Source organism: Parasteatoda tepidariorum, chromosome 3, assembly GCF_043381705.1.
Source record: "Parasteatoda tepidariorum isolate YZ-2023 chromosome 3, CAS_Ptep_4.0, whole genome shotgun sequence".
NCBI classification, from domain to species: domain Eukaryota; kingdom Metazoa; phylum Arthropoda; class Arachnida; order Araneae; family Theridiidae; genus Parasteatoda; species Parasteatoda tepidariorum.
In genome coordinates this window covers 38,071,408-38,090,953 of record NC_092206.1, presented here as the reverse complement: position 1 = coordinate 38,090,953, position 19,546 = coordinate 38,071,408, and the positions used below count along the sequence as shown (strand labels likewise).

Genomic DNA, 19,546 nt, shown 5'->3' with positions numbered 1-19,546 from the left:
CTGCAGTGGTGACGCAGATAAATTTGAATTTATGAAGATAGTGCTGCAGATTCGCTCCGTAATTTCTGTTACCGTGTAATTGCTGCACTACATACTCTTTAAAAATTTCTTCAATATTTACTGCATATCTGTTAAATTAAGTCGAATTTTTACAATAATCTCTATCTGACTGCATTGGTGACGCAGATAAATTTGGATTTATGAAGCTAGAGCTGCAGATTCGCTCCGTAATTTCTGCTACCGTGTAATTGCCACACTACATACTCTTTAAACATCTCTTCAATATTTACTGCATATCTGTTAAATTAAGTCGAATTTTTACAATAATCTCTGTCTGACTGCATTGGTGACGCAGATGAATTTGGATTTATGAAGATAAAGCTGCAGATTCGTTTCTTCTACCAGGTGTTTGCCGCACTACATACTCTTTAAGCATTTCTTTACATTTTACTGCATATCTGTTAAATTAAGTTGAATTTTTACAATAATAATCTTTGTTAACTGCATTGATGGTGCAGATAAATTTGGATTTATAAAGATAGTGCTGCAGATTCGCCCCGTAATTTCTGTTACCGTGTAATTGCCGCACTACATATTTTACTGCATATCTGTTAAATTAAGTTGAATTTTTACAATAATAATCTTTGTTAGACTGCATTGATGGTGCAGATAAATTTGGATTTATAAAGATAGTGCTGCAGATTCGCTCCGTAATTTCTGTTACCGTGTAATTGCCGCACTACATACTCTTTAAACCTCTCTTCAATTTTTACTGCATATCTGTTAAATTAAGTTGAATTTTTACAATAATAGTCTCTGTTTGACTGCATTGATGGTGCAGATAAATTTGAATTTATGAAGATAGTGCTGCAGATTCGCTCCGTAATTTCTGTTACCGTGTAATTGCCGCACTACATACTCTTTAAACATCTCTTCGATTTTTACTGCATATCTGTTAAATTAAGTTGAATTTTTACAATAATAATCTCTGTTTGACTGCATTGATGGTGCAGATAAATTTGGATTTATGAAGATAGTGCTGCAGATTCGCTCCGTAATATCTGCTACCGGGCATTTGCCACCTAACGTACTTTTTAAGTTTAAAATTAAATATCGAATTATGAAAAACGATCTTTAAACTCTTGAAATAGTAGCTAACTGAAAATATTTAATTAGTTAGTTTACAGCTGAACATCTTATCAATTCTTACTGCGTTGCATTACTTTACACCACAGCAGTGTAAAAATAAAAAAATTCTGTCTCAAGGATTACTGATTTTATAAAATATGATATGAAGGTATAAAAATCTTTTAAAGTGTCTCATGTGAAGGACATTGGTAGAAAATCTGTTCCTTAAATATTTGTGTCACCATATAATATTAAAGCTGTCGTTTTAAAATATTCTAGGCACGTCTCCTAAGAGAGGACACTAGAAAAGGACACAGTTTTTCTTAATCTAGAGAAGTGTCCGTCTATCCGTCTCTGGCAATAATAAAACAAGTGTTTCTTGTCAATAAACATAGTAGAAATATTGATCTAGATATAAAAGAAGACAGAAATCTAGATCTGATGGTTGTAAATAGTGTTAGCCACTTCCTTATAGCTTCTTTTTCAAGTTTATATTTGGCGCCTATAAATGCCATCATTAATGGATATTTCAGACTGGCTTCTTTATGAAATAATAAAACGAAATAATATGAATTGTATCTGTTTTTTAATTTTTATTCTTGTTCTAAAATTGTTCTATAAAATGTGATTCATATCGCATTTATTATTTTCCCTAAATAGATTTTTCTATTATGAATCATAGGATTGTTTCTTTGTAACAAACCATTTTTGTTTTTGTACTTTTTTTTTTATCCAATCAGAAATAATTTTATCAATATTTTAAACAAAAACAAGCAAAAAAACAAAAAATTTATGTGCAAAATTCTGGATTTTTCTAGTTTTTCCCAGGGGGGGGACATATTTACCGGGGTAAAAATTTGGTCGCAAATTGTGGATTCGTTTTCAGAACCACAAAAAACAAATGTACAAAAGAGAAAATAAAAAAAACCTATTACCTAAACAATAAACAGATGAATAAAAAACAATTAACTGGAGTGACCTATTTTAATACCCTAGAGTTTTGTATTAGTTTTTTAATAGTTATTTCTTAGCAATCATTAATTTTCTACACGTTTTTTCTTAATCTAATATATATAATTCTTACGTGGCTCCCAAATTTTGGCTGTATTTTTTTTCCGCCGGTGGCAACGTTTGCTTTGTTTTGTTTACGTTAGTATTTCTCTTACACGGCGAATCGACCAATGATTGCNGTTTAAAAAAATCTTTAAGTGTTTTTAAAAAAATATAATGTAAAAAGTTACAGATGTTGAGCTACGAAAATAATAATTTGTAACATATTCGATCTTTAATATTTCCTCTCGGCATTTTTTTAACATTTCAATTTGTTACTGACCTTGGAACTGAGAAATGGAACTCGATATAAAGAAAAGGGGCGTGATCTTGAGTTTTGCTTTTTTATATACAGAAGCACCCCTCCTCGACTCTTCAAATATTTGAAGTATACATTTTTTTTTATAAGGAATGTTGCTCATACAAAAATGTTAATGTTATTTGTTGAATTCTGGATTAAACTTTTTTCTTCCTTATTTCTATTCCAGAAACTGGGTCATATTTTCTTCACTGAAGAATTTTATTCTTACCTTTTATTATTTATTTTTTTTTCTTTTTTTTTTCTTCCTTCAAAAGTAATTTCGAAATTTTTAAATGAGTTTTAGTGGATATTGTGCTTTTTTTCATTCCAAAGCATAATTTCTTTGCTTTTCATATTTCATCAGTATTTCGTCTTAGTATACCATATTTGAACTACATATTTCAAAATGATTTATATTCAATTTATTTAATTGAAAAATATTCTTTTTACCCTCAATTATGATAATTATTTAACGATATGGAAAGAAAAAAAATCTACTGCGAATCCTCACGTAAGCAGTTCTGTGATCCCGAAATAGAAATTTGTCCCCCAAGTGCATATGGTATGAGTCAAAAATACACATGTAGAAGCTTTGTTTTAAGACTTAAATTGCCCGTTTTGTTTGCGTGCCTAGTGATCCTTTCAACGAATTAATCGTATCCGAGCAAGCGAAACGAGCCGCGGAAATCCGGATTTATGCCTTTATTTCTTTCGCCAATTCCTTCGAATTTATTTTTCACCAAGATTCACATAATATATGAGTTCTTTAATGGCCTCTTAGTTTAAGACGAAAAAAATTATTCCGAAACTTATGCCAAGTAAAACGTATGACATATTATGAGTGAAGTTCTTTTTGTTAAAAGGGGAAAAAAATACGGGTTTTGGAATGTTTTCATTCTTAGTTATGGCCTTTTTTTTTTTCGAAATTAAAATATATATATATATGACACTACTCGACGATTTTGTTTTATTTTATTTTTCAACCGACATTGAATAGCTGACCCAATTCTGAGTTTACGGCAATCTGTGTTCAACTCCGTAGCCTAATTTTGAACCCGACCCCAAAGATAAGGGTACTCCTGGCAAACATTGACAACACAAACTAGCCTTCGTGGAGGACTTATTGATCGAACTAACCGGTATTTGCGTTACATGAAGAAGAAAACCACGAAAGCCTCCAACGGTTAACCTGACATAAGGAGATTATTACCCATGATCCGGTTACCACTGAGGATATATTATGTTAGCGCTTTGGTCGGTGCGAGCCGGGAGCAGAATTTGTATCAACGAGCCACCGCTGGGTATCGAACCTAGATAATCTCACTGGAAGGCGAACGCTCTATCTCCTAAGCCACCGGGACTCATTTAAAACTTTTCTATTTTTATGTTCATGTTTTATTTTATTTCTTTAATTTTTTATTACCTTATTTAATTATTTAAATGACTTCCAATGCTTATAATTCTAACGCTGTAAAAAAGGCGCACAGCGTAAGTAAAACAATGTAAGTGAGGAAAAATTTATGCAAAGTTGACTAGGATACCATGATCTCTAGGTGTTTTTAATGCGCTTACCTCTTCCTTATCTTTTTTTATTTAATTTTATTTTTTTATTTTATTCGTCAGCTTATCACTATGGATCGATCAGCTTACGTTTCTAATAGTGTTAGTTTAAAAAAAACATGATAAAAAATAAGTTAATTCAAATGCCCTTTAAAGAATTGTGAATTGAGTGATAGTAATTACTTCTATTTAGTTGGTAAACATGATATCCCTAAAGGTAAACCTAAGTGTCCTGTTTTTTNTTTTTTTTTTTTTTTTTTTTTTTTTTTTTTTTTTTTTTTTTTTTTTCTCATCAAATATGTTTCAACACTATGAATCAGCTTATGTTGACTTATAAATGCCGCTTATACGTTTCGCACAGGATAGCCGATTTCGATCTCTTTTTAATTAAAATAACATAATTATTGACATTCTCGGAAATTTTTTTATTTGTTTTATCTTAAAATTTATTAAACCAACAATAAATGTAATTAACGAAACAAGTGAATGTTCTGTCTCTCTTTCAAACAAAGCTTTCTTTCGTGGCTTAGTGATAAAGCTATAAATGATAGATGTAATTCATCATCAAAGTTCCTTCACACCTTCATAAATGATCGATGCTCTCGTCTTATGCCTCGAAAAAAAAAATAAGAAGAAGAGAGAATAACTAGTGATTCATAATTTTCCCAAATGCTACTTTTTTCTTCGTTATCTATAGCTTCCAAACCTCAAGTCATTAACCTTAGAGTCATTACATGGTTTCCACTCCCCTCAGCGATTGGTTAAAATATCATAGCACTTCCCCCCTCCACACACAAAATTTTTAAAAAGAGGAAGAAAAATATATCACTGTGGTCTCTTCACGCTACAAAATTTTTATTATTTCGAAAGTTACTTAAAAAAAAGTTGAGTAATTTGTCTTAAGGTAAAAATGATGATTTTAATTCTGAAAATTGCACAAGGACTTACAAAGAGTTTAAGATTTAGCAGTATCCCAACTTTTTATATGATGAACTCAGATTTTATCTCAAATGTGTTTTATAACAAAAATGTTCTGACTATTCTAGAACTAGATTTTATAACCGACGTAGAACAGCTGACCAATTCTGTGTTTATGACTATCAATATTCAATTCCGTTGCCTAGTAATTTTGAATCCAACCCGAACGATAAGGGAACACCTGGATCAAGTATTGGCACAAGCAAGCCTACCTGAAGGACCTTTCTTGCTTGGAACCAACCCGTATTTTCGTTACAAGGAGAGGAAAACGTCAGACGGCAAGGAGATTTTAACCCGTGATCCGTCTACCACTCTGGATATTGGTTGGTGCGAGCCAGTGGGATTCAAAACCTGGTGAAAGCTCTACCCCTTAATTACCGCTGCTCGAAGCACTATGCTGTTAATATTATATATAATTACAAGCTTGATAATCATTGGTACATTTTCGATAAAACTATTATCAGAAATTAGCAATTGTAACTCACACTGCCTAAGTTCCAATCCTGTTACTTATCCACTTTGACAACAATTCTGGCATAAAAAACGGAAGTGAATAATCACTTGTGCACTGCATAAGGTAACTATTTATTTGTCTTTCGACTTCAATTATTTCTATCGAGTTTATAATAACACTGAAGATTGGTTAAATTATTATTAGTAAATAACTCTCGTCTTTTGTGACTCTTTTTCCTACTTCCCTGTTATCTTCTTCAAAGAAGATGGTTTATTTCCCAGAATATACTCAGCAATATTTTGTCATAGCTTACGTTGTGAAACTTTTTCCTGTTACGAAACCTAGTAAATATGTTCGAGAATTTAATATTGACATTTATCAAAACATAGGATCGTAAAATTTTGAGCAAGAAATTTAAAGTATGGATAATATCTATCTAAATATATCTGGCATATTTTGTTGAAGGAAGAAAAAAAAATAGTTCACACACCATAAACTTTTAAATTCTATCGTCTTTTTGTAGCTTCATAAAAGGCACGTTTATAAACTCCCCAAGATCTCTTTTTCCCATCTTTTTATTCTCTCTCAAAAAAGGTGAAACCATGCTCAATGGATCTTTTGTAGTCAAATCCGTATTCCGTTACAGATAACAACTAGCAAGTCGACTAAAATTGATGACTTCTGGAGCGGGGAATTTCAACAATCAAAAGAGCTAAGCCGGTCGGATTAAAAGTGGATCCTCCGGTTACCAGTGGCACTGACCTACAGACCTGATGACAGAAAGAAAGTTGACATTTTATACTTTTTTTGGGACTTTTTAAAGCGAGCCCACTTTGCCTGTCCTAGTTATGCACAAAAACCTATGATTATTTCTTTGATGAAATGTCTTGAATGGGCCTTAGTTTATGGAGTGTCACTTGGATTGCGAGTGGGCCGGCAGTCATTCACATTTTCGGAAGTGACTAAGTCCTCCCAGGGGTGGTGTTAAATGACACTTGATGAGTCATACTTTTTGAAGGTCCTCCTTTGATTCATTTTACTGCCTCTCTCTCTGATAACCAAGAATTTTATGTTACGAGACATAAATATAAAATTAGTTGTAATATTCTTGAAAGTTAGCCAATGGTCAGTAGACTCTAATGACTTAGCAGGGGTCTGCCCGGACATTTTGTGAAAGATCCGTTTTCGTAAAATTGTAAAAAAATTACTCGTAATTTGTGAATATAAAATAAACGTTAAGTCACATTCTTTCAACCAGGGTCAGCTTTTGTGAATTTGTGCAAATAGGGTTCGTTATTGCAAAAAAAAACTTTTTCAAGGAGTTTTTAAATTGTAAAGACATACAAGATTATGCTCAACACTGTAAAATTATAATTAAAAAAATTAAATTTTAAAAAATAAACAGCAATTGCTGCTACTAAATTAGAGATGCAACATACAAATATTTGGTATTTAGCCTATACTGCTGAACGCAGAATATTCATTTCGGACGAATAAAGGAAGAAGCGTCTGCCGAAGACAAAATTTAATTCGTTTACAAGTCTCCCCCCCCCTTATTCGATTAACAGAACAATAATGAAGATAAACAAATTTGTGAAGGGTCCGATTGAAAGATAAACTATTTTGTGAAGGGTCCGTTTTTAAGTTGAAATATTCTGTGAAGGGTCCGTTTTTATGAAAAGATATTTTGAAGGGTCCGTTAACGGACCCAAATTTCTTCTAAACCGATCCCTGCTTAGTAACCACTTTCTTCTAAAATCTAATGAGTCGGTGACCGATATCGCTAAGAAGTCCTTTTCATTTTGACAAGCTTTTTTTTCTGCTTTGATTAAATTTTCTTCAAAAAAAAAAAAAAATCGTGTCAGAAATAAACTACGGGTATAAAAAGTTAATTCAACATTAAAAATAGTATAAATGTGTGACAAACTTTAGTTAGACTTACTGGCTTTAAAGAACGTTATGTAAAAATATTTGGGGAGGTAAAATACGTTTAAAACTTCGAAATAAGTGAATTGTTAAAGAACGAATCTTTCCTAATTTATGGATTCTGAAGGATCTAAATTTTGAATGATGGCATTGGACATTTTAATGAAAAATCTGTTTTTCGGGTTCTCTTTCTATATTGATGTACTTTTACATTAAACGATTTTTTAAAAAAGAGGATTAAAAAAAAAAAAAAACAAAGAAAGAAATGGAATTTTTTTTTTCCCTACATTTTTTTCTTCTTTTCTTTATGGGGAAACTTTAGGCTGTAAATTGTCATTTGCACTAATCTGAGAAGTTTTTCTCAATAGTAATTTAAATGGTGTTTTCATGCCTCAGTCTGATTCATTTTATAAAATTCTGTAAAAAATGTTTAATTCATCACGATAAAATGTGTTCAATTTATGTAATAAATGATGTTACCCCTTTAACCTGTTATCTGGGTATGACAAAATATTTCCTCATGCTCTAGCTGCTTTTTGCCATGGAAGTTACTTGAGGTTTAATAATATTACTTATAACTAAAAAGAGAAAAAAAAGACCCCATTGTGAAACGAGTTGGAACAATAGTTTATTTCCCAGTTAACAGATTAAGAACTTTTTAAAGCATCTAAGAAATTTTAAAAATCTCTTTTTAGATCTAAACTAGGGTGAGAAATTTTTAATTCAATAAAGCATATAAAAAAAATTTAATGGCTGAAAAAAAAATCTTGTATTGATTTACTGTAATCATTTCTCAGAAATTTCGCTGACCTTCTCTTCCAAAAAAATATCTATAATGAAGGATTAGTTTGTGTGTCTTTAATAACTCTAGAATTCGGATAGTGTGTAAGAGGGAAAATCTTAGTTTCCGTTCAAAAATTTTAATTAGGTCATTGAGGAGAGAAATTTAAAAAACAGAATTTTCTCATTGATTAAGAGTTGACGTCGTTGATCTAAATGAAACTGCAGTCAATTGTTGATAGGACCAGTGATATTTGCTTGATTACAACTCTCAGTAATCAAAAAAAGAAGTTTATTACTACTATCTCTTTCATATTTAATTATTTTTTTCTTCATTATGTCAGACATACTCAATGATCATCGTAGGGACACGGTGGCTTGGGGAATAGAGCACTCACCTCCCAATGTGATGACTCGGGTTCGGATCCCAGTTTTGGCTGTTTAAAGGGCCTTCAAAAGGGAACGACAAAAAATAGTTTATTTGTGGTAAAGGTTGGCCACGAGCAATAACATCATTCCAAAAGATAATGTTGTTGTTGTTCTTTTTTTTCCATTTACTTCGCTCTAGAGCTGCACAATGGGCTATTGGCGACGGTCTGGTGAAACATCCCTAAGGATGATCCGAAGACATGCCATCACAATTTTGATCCTCTGCAGAGGGGATGGCACCCCCGCTTCGGTAGCCCGTCGACCTGCACTCGAAGTCGATCACTTTACGGTAGAACAGTTTAACGAGGACCAATGCCGCACACCCTCGGTTCTTACGCAGACTGATCCAAGTGGTCACCCACCCGCACACTGACCGCAGCCAGTGATGCTTGACTTCGGTGATCTGCAGGGAACCGTGTCTTAACGATCAGTCCACTACGGGACCCAAAAGATAATGAATACAGCTAATTGTTATATTATGATCCACTGGCAGTGACAAATAATAAGTAATTTTTAAAAAATCGTGATTTTTTTAAACTTTAGTATGTTTGTATGTGTCTTTCGGTTTTATGCATGATTTCGTAGTGTTTTTCAGTGCTGACTTATTAATATTTTAATTTTTTTCCGCACCTTACAGAGAACGTGTATTCATCAGCTTGTACCAATTAAAATATAGGGAACCGATTATCCAGAACGGTCGGGACCATCGCTATTCCGGATAACTGATTTTTCCCGTTTTCTGAATCGCTACAAAAAGCCGTTTTTTTATTGTGAAACCCAACTAAAAAAAATTGGAAATAATCTTAAAAATAAGAAAAAAAGATGAAGTAATACACTAATGATTATTTCTAAAATGATGGTAAGGTAAACATATAAAAAAAAAAAAGAGAAAAAAAATCGTAAAATCTTACGAGGAAAAAAATTTTTTTTTAAAAAAATGGCGAAAAAATGTATTGATTTTCGTTCCGGTTTTTTGGTTTTCCGGTTTTCTGATTTCCGGATAACGGGTTCTGTACTGTACTTAATTCTAACTTCGGCGTGGAAAAAAAAAAAAAAAAAAACTTCAGTCATAAAATAATGAAAATCCCAACTTTTTAAACTTTCCTGAACTTTTTGTGGTAATTACGATTAGGACACCCATTTTTCTTATTTTAATTTAGCCTTCTTAGCTTCGTGACTACGACAATTTTCTTTTTGCTCTCAACCCTGTTAATAGTAGGTTTGCTTAATTTTTACTTTTCTAAAAGCAAAACCGAAACTATTGGAATGAATTGCTGAGTCTAGTGTGGAATTGGTGCGTGAAATCATTTTAGTGTATACATAACCTTGACACACGTTCGTCTGCCGCTTTAGTCAGAATTACTTTTTTTTTTTTAAAAAAAATCTATGGCAAAACGCCAAATTGAATGCTCACCGATTTTTCTGGATTTCGGCCAATGACTTTTGTTTTTTCGTAATTCATGTTATGCTTTTTAATCTACTTCGGGACTTACATATTCTTAAGAAAAGTTTGAATTCTTATAAGTTAGAAATGAAAAAGATTATTTCGTGATTTCAATTTTTTTTCTTTGAATCCTTAATATTTTATAAAAATACGTGACACTTGTTATATTCAACAACATTCTTAACTTACTTATTGCTCGGTAATAAGAAAAAATTTACTATCTGTCAACGGATAAATCATAAAAATTGCTTGTATATACTGCTTGATTATTTGATTTGGAAAAAAAATTACTTAAAAAAATTCTTAAAAACTTTAATAATGTTGTGGTGAATGTAGGATTTAAATTTTTTTGTTTTTCGGTTTTCGAAAATAGTTTTCCTTATATTGAAATGGAGTTACTTTATGCTTCTGAATGTTAACATGTCGTTGGCTAATTGAATAATCCGGCTCTTTACAATCAGCCGATGTCATTTTGAAATGTTCCAGGCAAATTGGAAAAGTCTTCAGCATTTTCTAATCAACATGTCACTTATTAGGTTTATTACAATGAGCCAATATGGCTTTAGCCTAAATGGAAAAACTAACTATCATTCATTGTTTAATTATTTGAGGTAGTTGGCATTTACAATGAAAAGTGTAGGCTTATCGTAAATAGTCTTATTAAAAGTTTATTGTAATAAGTCTAAATAAATTAAGTATATGTCATTCTCGGCGCTTTCCTAATTCCTAATTAGTTTAAAGGCAATGTAGGCTGATTGTAATAAGCCTTAAAAATATAAGCCAAATTAGGAAATACTGCAGACTTCAAAATATCGGCGACATTTACTAAGTGCCGGATTTTTCAATAAGCCTATGACAACCAATATTAAGATACATGTGCTGAATAATTTAAAATTTTTAAACTTTTTGGTTTTTAAAATGAGTAAATAAAAATCTCTGTATAAAAAGAGTTAAAAAATATTTAATTGATTAAATTCATCATTTGAATGCATTATTATCTTTATTTTGTGCAAAACATTTCTTTTTCTGTGTATTATAAAATATTAAACAAAAGTTTTGTTACTTTTTAAATTCGTTTTGCAAAACCTTTTATCGTTTAAATTAAACAGACCCTTAAAATATCGCAGAAAGATGCCCTTCACAAAGCATTTCGTTTAAAAAATATTGTCAATGCCGTCTTTAGTTCAAATTTAAAACCCAGTTTATTTATTAATAACTAATATTCCCTTACTTTAAAAAAAAATCTAAGGAGAAAAAAAACAAGTTTTTTCTTATTTGCTCATTTTCACGAAATTATAAGTAGGTTTTGACCACTTTCATAAAAAAGTTTGAATTGTAAACTTCTGTTAACTGGTGATAAGTGGATTTGATGATTTGGTTTGATCAGTTTATCTTTCTTCTAGTTTTCGTCTTCGAGTTTTTTTACTAGAACTGTGTTCTGCAGTCTTAACGCCACTAGTGACATTAAACTCATATTTTTTAACTTCCCCACTTTTCGAAGGAAAAAAGGAAAAAAAAATTATAGTTATAATTGAAACTTCAAAAACAGATATTAAATATTTGTTTTTACTTAAGAAAAATCTGTTTATAGAATAATGTGAAATACCTGGTGTATGAGCGTGTTTTCAAAAATACGACCAGGAAATGGAGACAATTTCACCCTGTTTTACAAAACCTATTGTTTCTGCATCCAAGCTTGTTTTGTGTACATTTTATTATTAAAATGAAATATAAATTTTTGCTTATATTTTTCTATTACTATAATAAAAGATAACTATTATTTATGCAAATTGCATAAATTTCTGTGATATTTAATTTCATTATGAATAAGTTACAGAATAAAAAAAATATTATGTTTTTATACATTATCATTTATTTATTTTACAGGTTAATGCAAATTGCATGCAAATTATTATGCAAATTGCTTAAATTGCTGTGTTATTTAATTTCATTATGAATAAGTGACAGAATAAAAAAATTTTGTTTTTATACATTATCATTTATTTGTTTTACAGGTTAATGCAAATTATAATGCAAATTGCATAAATTTCTGTGTTATTTAATTTCATTATGAATAAGTTACAGAATAAAAAAATTATGTTTTTATACATTATCATTTATTTATTTTACAGGTTAATGCAAATTGCCTGCAAATTATTATGCAAATTGCATAAATTTCTGTGTTATTTAATTTCATTATGAATAAGTTGCAGAATAAAAAAAAATATTATGTTTTTATACATTATCATTTATTTATTTTGCAGGTTAATGCAAATTGCATGCAAATTATTATGCAAATTACATAAATTTCTGTGTTATTTAATTTCATTATGAATAAGTTACAGAATAAAAAAATTATTATGTTTTTATACATTATCATTTATTTATTTTACAGGTTACCGAGGCTGGAGAATCCAACTTACCTGAGTGGCTACAGTATGACGAAGACTCTCAGACTTTCTCTGGCGTACCTTTATCAAAAGATATGGGACAATACTATATTAGTGTTAAAGCGATTGGATATTCACCTAGTAAGTGTTATTTTAATATGTTTCACTGGTTCGGCAAACTTGTTTAATACGAGTTTAAGAGAGCTACTGGTTTATTCGGGGAAAAACAAAAGCAATGAGTAGGGAAACTTATATTAAAAAAAATTTAAAACTTGAAATAAGTTTTGAAAGAAAACAACAAATGGAAATCTCATTTTTCTAAAAATATTATTTAAATAATTAAATTTCTATTTTGCATAAATTTAAACTGATATGCACAAATTTGTGAAGAATATAAATGAAAGGAATAAATGAACAAAATTTATCAAATAGTTTCTGAGTTATTTGATTTTAAAATGTCGCAGTATATTTTAAGTATTATTTGAAAACTATAATTATTAAAAATGATTTTTTGTATGGAATTTCCTTCTAATGAAAGCCTTTTATACTTGTGTGCAAACATTTTTAAACCGTTTAAAATATAGCGGAATAAGCAAAAAAAAAAAAAAAAGTTNAATTAACTTTTGTCTGCTCTCCTGCATAAAGTAATGGAACAATATTTTTAAATACTCTGCACGTTCTGAGGGCAGGAATCAAAAAGAGTTCTTTTTTGTGATTCATTTAGTAACTGAAAATATCACCTGCACTAATTAAACACAACAAAATAACACAATTAAACACAACAACCTGCTAATTAAACACAATAACCTGCACTAATTAACAAAAAGCATATTTAAGGTCATTTGTGTTTTAGTAAGTGAAAATCTGATCATTAAACCAAAAGTTATTCAGGGAGTTATTTTGCTCATCGTCCAAAAAATAATTCTAGTCAAGGCTGTCAAATAACATTATTAAATGTAATCCTAAAATTAAAGATTTTTAAAAATTATGATTTTTGCAACTTTTTTTAACCTTTTACATTTCTTATAGATAAATCTCCATCAGCAAAAGATGTGTTTTCCATTGAGGTTGTAGAAGATTCTTCAGAATCACGTTTAGGAGATAATGAAGGAATGATTGGCTCCTGTGCCAGCGGAGAAAGTCAAACTATTGCCAACTTAGTCTTAGATCTCAATTTAGATGAATTAAATATATCAGATAGATTGAGCACATTGAAAAAATTGTCATCCTTCCTCAACATGCCAGTAAAAAAATTTAAGCTACTACCAAAAACTGACGAGAACTCAGTGAACTTAAATGCTGTACTGGCTGGTCCAGGAAATGCAAAAACAATCACCAAAAAAGGGGCAGTTATAGAATGGAGAATCGGTTGCTCAATGTCGATTTCCACGGAGCAGAAAGCTATGATTACAAAGCTGGAAAATGCTGCAGCAGATGCAAGTCTTTCTAACGCAATCGGTTACCCTGTAATTGGCTGGCATATTACCAATGTTTTCCCAAAAGTCTATTTTAGAGAAAAAAGGCAAGTTAATCGTGGTACACCGGTTCCTGGAGTTGTGCCAACTCAGTTGCCTCGGTTTACAGAAATCGATGAATTTGAAATAACTGATGATACTTTAATTCCAGAAACACGAATCATTCCAACAATGGCTTCTCCAACAATAATGCAACCATCACATCATCACAGACATGGTCATGGGGATTTCGGTATGGAAAGAGGCCATCATCATCACAACCTAATAGAATCACCAGCCCTTTTTACATCACCAACTTTATACAACCATCGCTTCCAAACCGCACATGTGACACCATTAGGAGCTACACCAGTCATTGTTCCTGTTAGACCTACAAAATATGTATCTACAACAACCTTAGTTGATGAATCTGTACCTGGACGTTACTATCCAGAAGAGCATACTCCTTTGGGTGGGCTAGTATCATCAATGATTATCCCTACACCTGTTATAGGCATAACAGATGCTTTACCCACTCAGACTTTTGTCTCATCGGTAGATTTAATGAGTTCTGAGATTAAGCCTACAAAGAGCCAGACAGTTGTAGAGAAAACGAAGAAACCACCTGGAACACCCAACTTTAAACCAACAATTGAAAAGAGAATGCAAAAATTGACAGTGATAGCAGGTAAAGTATGGAAATATCAAATACCTCACGATACATTTGTCGATATGGAAGATGGAGATACTCGTCACTTGAAACTTCTCTTCTTGACATCTGAACGAACTGCTGTCTCACCTACATCGTGGATTCAGTTTGATCCTGTTAAACAAATGCTTTACGCTTTACCATTAGATGAACATATAGGCAAATATGAATTTATATTGGAAGCAATGGATAACGAAGGCGCATCCACTAATGACAGACTTGATATTCATGTTTGGCAGCATCAATCTGCTCGCACCAAACATCACGAGTTCTCTGTTTCTCTTAAACTTAATAAATGGCAATATCCTATCACAATCGACTGGAATATTGAATTTGCAAAACGGCTCTCCGCTTATTTTGGTGATAAAAATGAAAGCAATATCGCTGTTCAAGCTGTGACAACAGAACCTCTCACAACAATTACTTGGTCTAATGATACTCTTCCCACTTATCCTTGTCCAAATGATGAAATAACAGATTTAACTAATAAATTAATTGATGAAAATTCCAACAAAATATCTGTTGCATTTATAAAGGCAATGGGACAAGATTTAAAAGTAGTTGATGCAAGTGTGAATTTTCTTGGTGTGTGCCGCACTCCAGTTTCAACCACTTCACCTACTCATACAAATTATGCACCTTTATTGCGTAATCCAATTGAACGAATCAATACGACAGTTGGTGAAATATTACGTTTCAGAATTCCAGACGATACGTTTTACGATTTTGAAGATGGTAGCACTAGATATCTCACTCTTACTTTCCTAACAATTGAAAATGTTCGCCCTCCTAAATCATCATGGGTGCAGTTTGATCATAAGTCGCAAGAGCTTTATGGACTACCTTTTGATGGTGATACTGGTAGACATGAATATCAGTTGGTAGCTATGGATAATAATGGCTTACAAATAAATGATGTTTTTGTCATTGAAGTTCATCCTCGCCCACCAAAGAAATGGAATGTTGAATTTAGTCTTCATATCGATCATGACTATGAAGAATTTAGCAAAGATATAAGTAAAAAAGTGCTAGTTGCTTGGAAATTGGCCAAACTGTATGATGATCCTGATCCTCGTTACATCACTATCGGATCTATCAGCAAAGGATCAGTTGTTTATGCCTGGACAAATAACACTCTACCTCATGACCCTTGCCCAAAACGAACTATCGATAAACTGGTAGAAAATATGATAAATGAAGATGGTACTTTATCATCTAAACTAACCGATGCTATGCTTCCAGAATTTAAGGTAATTAAAGCTGATGCCATGCCTTTAGGTATTTGCTTAGGTGAAGTCACTCCAACTTCTGTTACAATTCCACCTCCTCCAATAACAGAAGCGGCTGAGCCAGCCGTCACTACTGATGATGATATCTATATCACAACAATTATTCCAGCTGTAGTGATAGCAGTTATGTTAATAATTGCAGCCTTAGTTGCTTGCTTCCTGTATCGTAAGAAAAGAAAAGGAAAGATGACAATGCAGGATAACAATACTTTCATTGGAAATCGTGCACCTGTAATATTTGGTGATGAAATGGAGGAAAAACCTGATCCTGCCAAACCGCCGGTGATAATGCGTGAAGAAAAACCACCCCTAGCTCCTCCGGATTATTTAAGATCTTCTGTGAGCAGCAGAGATTCAACGCCACATCTTGATAGAGTAGAGCAGGCTAATATTAGGAATACAAATGCTGATCTCCATACGGATCCTTCCCCTCCATATCAACCACCCCCTCCTTTCACCACTAACAGAGACAGCAAGAACTCCAGACCTAAAGGCACTCCGACTTACAGGCAACCTCCACCATATATGCCTCCTGTACCACCTTAGTCTTTTTCAAATACCTTGCAGAGTGGGCTTTAATGTGCCTTCACCTGCCAAAGAAGGACTCCTTGTGTATTCTATCGTAAATGTTACGTTAATATCTGTTTAATGCCTGCTCTTCTCTCATGCAATGACTAAGAGCTTTGGAAGCAGAAAAAAAAATTATTCTAATGCTGAAACTTGTGTTACAGAAATCTGAAATAACAGCATCTTGTTGAATCAGTGTTATGCTTTCTCAAATATTTGCAGAACAGAAGAAAGTTTGTGTTTTGTAATTGCATGTTTTGTGTGGCAATCTTTCATTTAAATGCCAATTTTTTAAAATATAGTATGAAGTTGTATATCAATTTGCAACGAAGATATACCTGTGAAAATTTTTATATTGTGCCTATTCTCAACGTTATTTATCAGTTATTTGAGTAGTAATAACAATTTCCTATATTAAAATCTGTAACAGTAAAATCTTTTTTTTTTTTAATCATCTTTGCATGTTACATTCAATTTTCAATTCCTCTTGTTCATTTAAGATTTTGCCTTTAAAGAAGCGTGCTGATGAACATTTAATGGCTAGGATCGTTTAAATTTGAAAATTTTTTGATAAGGAAACAGTGAAAGTTTAATAAATAAAAGTGACTTTTCTTTTAAAATAATATTTTGCATCGGTCCCCTCACCCCATGTTATAATATTAAATATTATAAAATTTAAAAAAGGATGGCAAGATAAATAAAATTGCTGCAATAATAAAAAATAAGGTGGTATCAAAATTTTAAACAATTCTTTATTTTAAAGCAAGCTGTTTGTGTGTGATAAAATTACAAAATTGGAAGTCAGCAGTGAGGTCACAACTTAGCATTTAAGTTAGTTTTTTATACACTTGCATTTTTTAAATAAGTTATTGGCTCGCACCCATTCAAAAATTGATCTGTAAACTTATGATGGTCTTATATAATAAATAATTTTCAGTAGTTTAATTAAATTACAAATCTAGTCAAAGTAATTTCTTAAGATTCAAGTTTTCTCAAATCATCCTGAATCACATGTTATCGGCAGCTGTTATCTGATTATTGTTCACACTATTAAACCTGATATTTTGTACGATTTAATATAGTTTATTGTACTTAAATGATTTTCATTCTTTAAGAAATTGTACAGAAACCAATTTAAAATCAAAATTTAAAAACATATCTGTTTAAATCAAGACATAAATTTATTCAATCAAGTAATGTTTTTGTAAAATGTTTCAATGCATTTTTTTTTTCATGTAAAATATTTCTGTGTGTATTTCAATGGCTTTAGTGTAATTTCATTTTCACTCATCTATTTTTCTATGTAGTTGTTATGCATTAAGTCTAATATTTAAGCATACATACCATGTTTCAATTTGTTTTGTTATAATCTTTCTATAACTGTAGCTCATATTTTTACTAACACTAAATTAAAAAATATTACATATCTAACAAACTAATATTAATATATTGTTGCTCTATATTATTTAAAGGATTTCATTGTTCTTAATAAGATAGACTTGTTTCATTGAAGAAGCGGTGCTAACAGTTTCTATTTATTTTAATTTATTTAACAATTTTTTTCATTGTCTTATAAATTTATCATCTGTTTTTTCATAGATGCCAACTATTAGGCTAGAACTTACTTTACTCAATGCAAAATACAATGTTAATAAATATTTTGTCTCCCAATAAATAGTGCAACTAACTGTAATAATAAATTTCCACGTAAATTTAGAACACTCTTTGTTTTAACCCTTTATATTGATTGTTTACTCCAATTTTAACTTTACACCAATCTAAAGCATAATAAAATTTCAATTTAAATAATTTATTTTCAATCAGATTGTCATATTTTTACTGTATCATTCTAATTTAACATTACTTTTTAATCGATCTGGAAAAACAATTAGGTTTCGAAATTGTCACAAAAATTAAACTCTTTTTATTCACAAATTCATTCATTTTGTGTTGATTAAATGTTTAAAAAAAAAAATTAATATTCATCCTAAATATATTTTAACAGCCTACCCTACTCAATATGCTAGAAAAATTGGTCTTATTCTTGTATATCTAAAGCATGCATAACATACATAATATCATTATTTTTTCAAATATTTTTTTCCTCCTTAAACTTTTTTCCTCCATAAATTGAGAACTTATTTTTTTAAAATATTTATTCATGTTTTGTATATTATTTTACTAAAAGATATCCTTCAGTTTTCCATTACTTGTCGCTTACATATTCCATATTTCTTTATTCCTTAAATCGGAGTATAAAAGTTGGAAGTTCTAAGTTGGCATCTAGTTTTAGTTATCTAATGATATAATATGTAAATGAAAGTTCGATTTTTTTTTCTTCATTGCATTAAATTTTAACAAATGCATTTAGTTTGCTTTATTTTGGCAAATAAATAATTAGTTGAATTATTTATGGAACATACTCAATATTTGCTATGTACCTAATTTGGTTGATAAATATTAACTTTTTCAAACAATACACTCTGTAAGTTACTTAAAATTGTATGTGTTGTATATGAAAGCTATATTTGTTTTTTTTAAATAAATTTTAAATTTGATTGATGTTCTAAATGCAATTTGATGTTTTTATATATTGTTAGCAATTAAAATTATTTTTTTCAGAATATGTATTAATTTCAATGATATGTTTTATGACAGAAATATGTGTCACAAATGGTAGAAAAAATTATTTCAAGCTTATTTTTTAATGCATTGTTTTTATTTTGTTTTATAAAATATGTCATAAATCATATTTATTTTGTGTAAGCCTAAAATGATATTTCATTGCTCACATATCGGTTTATTTTTAGTTACTTAATGTTCCATTAATGATTGTAAGCATTTTTTTTTCTATTTATGTTGTGAAATTATTAATGTATGTTGTGAATTGTCCTGGAAAATTTAAGAAACGATGGAAAGTGTATTAGAGCAATAGGATTTATCAGTTAGGAATTCAGTTAGATTTCCTAGCAGGAAATATTTAAATTTTTACTTCTGATTGTGAAGTGTTTAAAATGTTTCAACAAAGTGACCTAAGTCAGTGTGATTCAGTTGTGTTAATAAAATAAAATAAACATTTTCAATAAA

The 19,546-nt window shown here is 30.8% G+C and overlaps 1 protein-coding gene across 2 annotated transcripts in view; it reads left to right on the top strand.

Moving 5' to 3' along the window:
- LOC107454341 (dystroglycan 1) overlaps window positions 1–19,546 on the top strand; it is a 99,374-nt gene extending 79,828 nt beyond the window's left edge. For both annotated transcript variants that reach the window (XM_016071502.4, XM_043039131.2), the window contains 2 exons: window positions 12,446–12,581; window positions 13,470–19,546. In XM_016071502.4, the coding sequence (XP_015926988.1) occupies window positions 12,446–12,581; window positions 13,470–16,438 (3,105 nt within the window). In that variant the 3' untranslated portion in view covers window positions 16,439–19,546. The remainder of the gene's footprint in view (window positions 1–12,445; window positions 12,582–13,469) is intronic.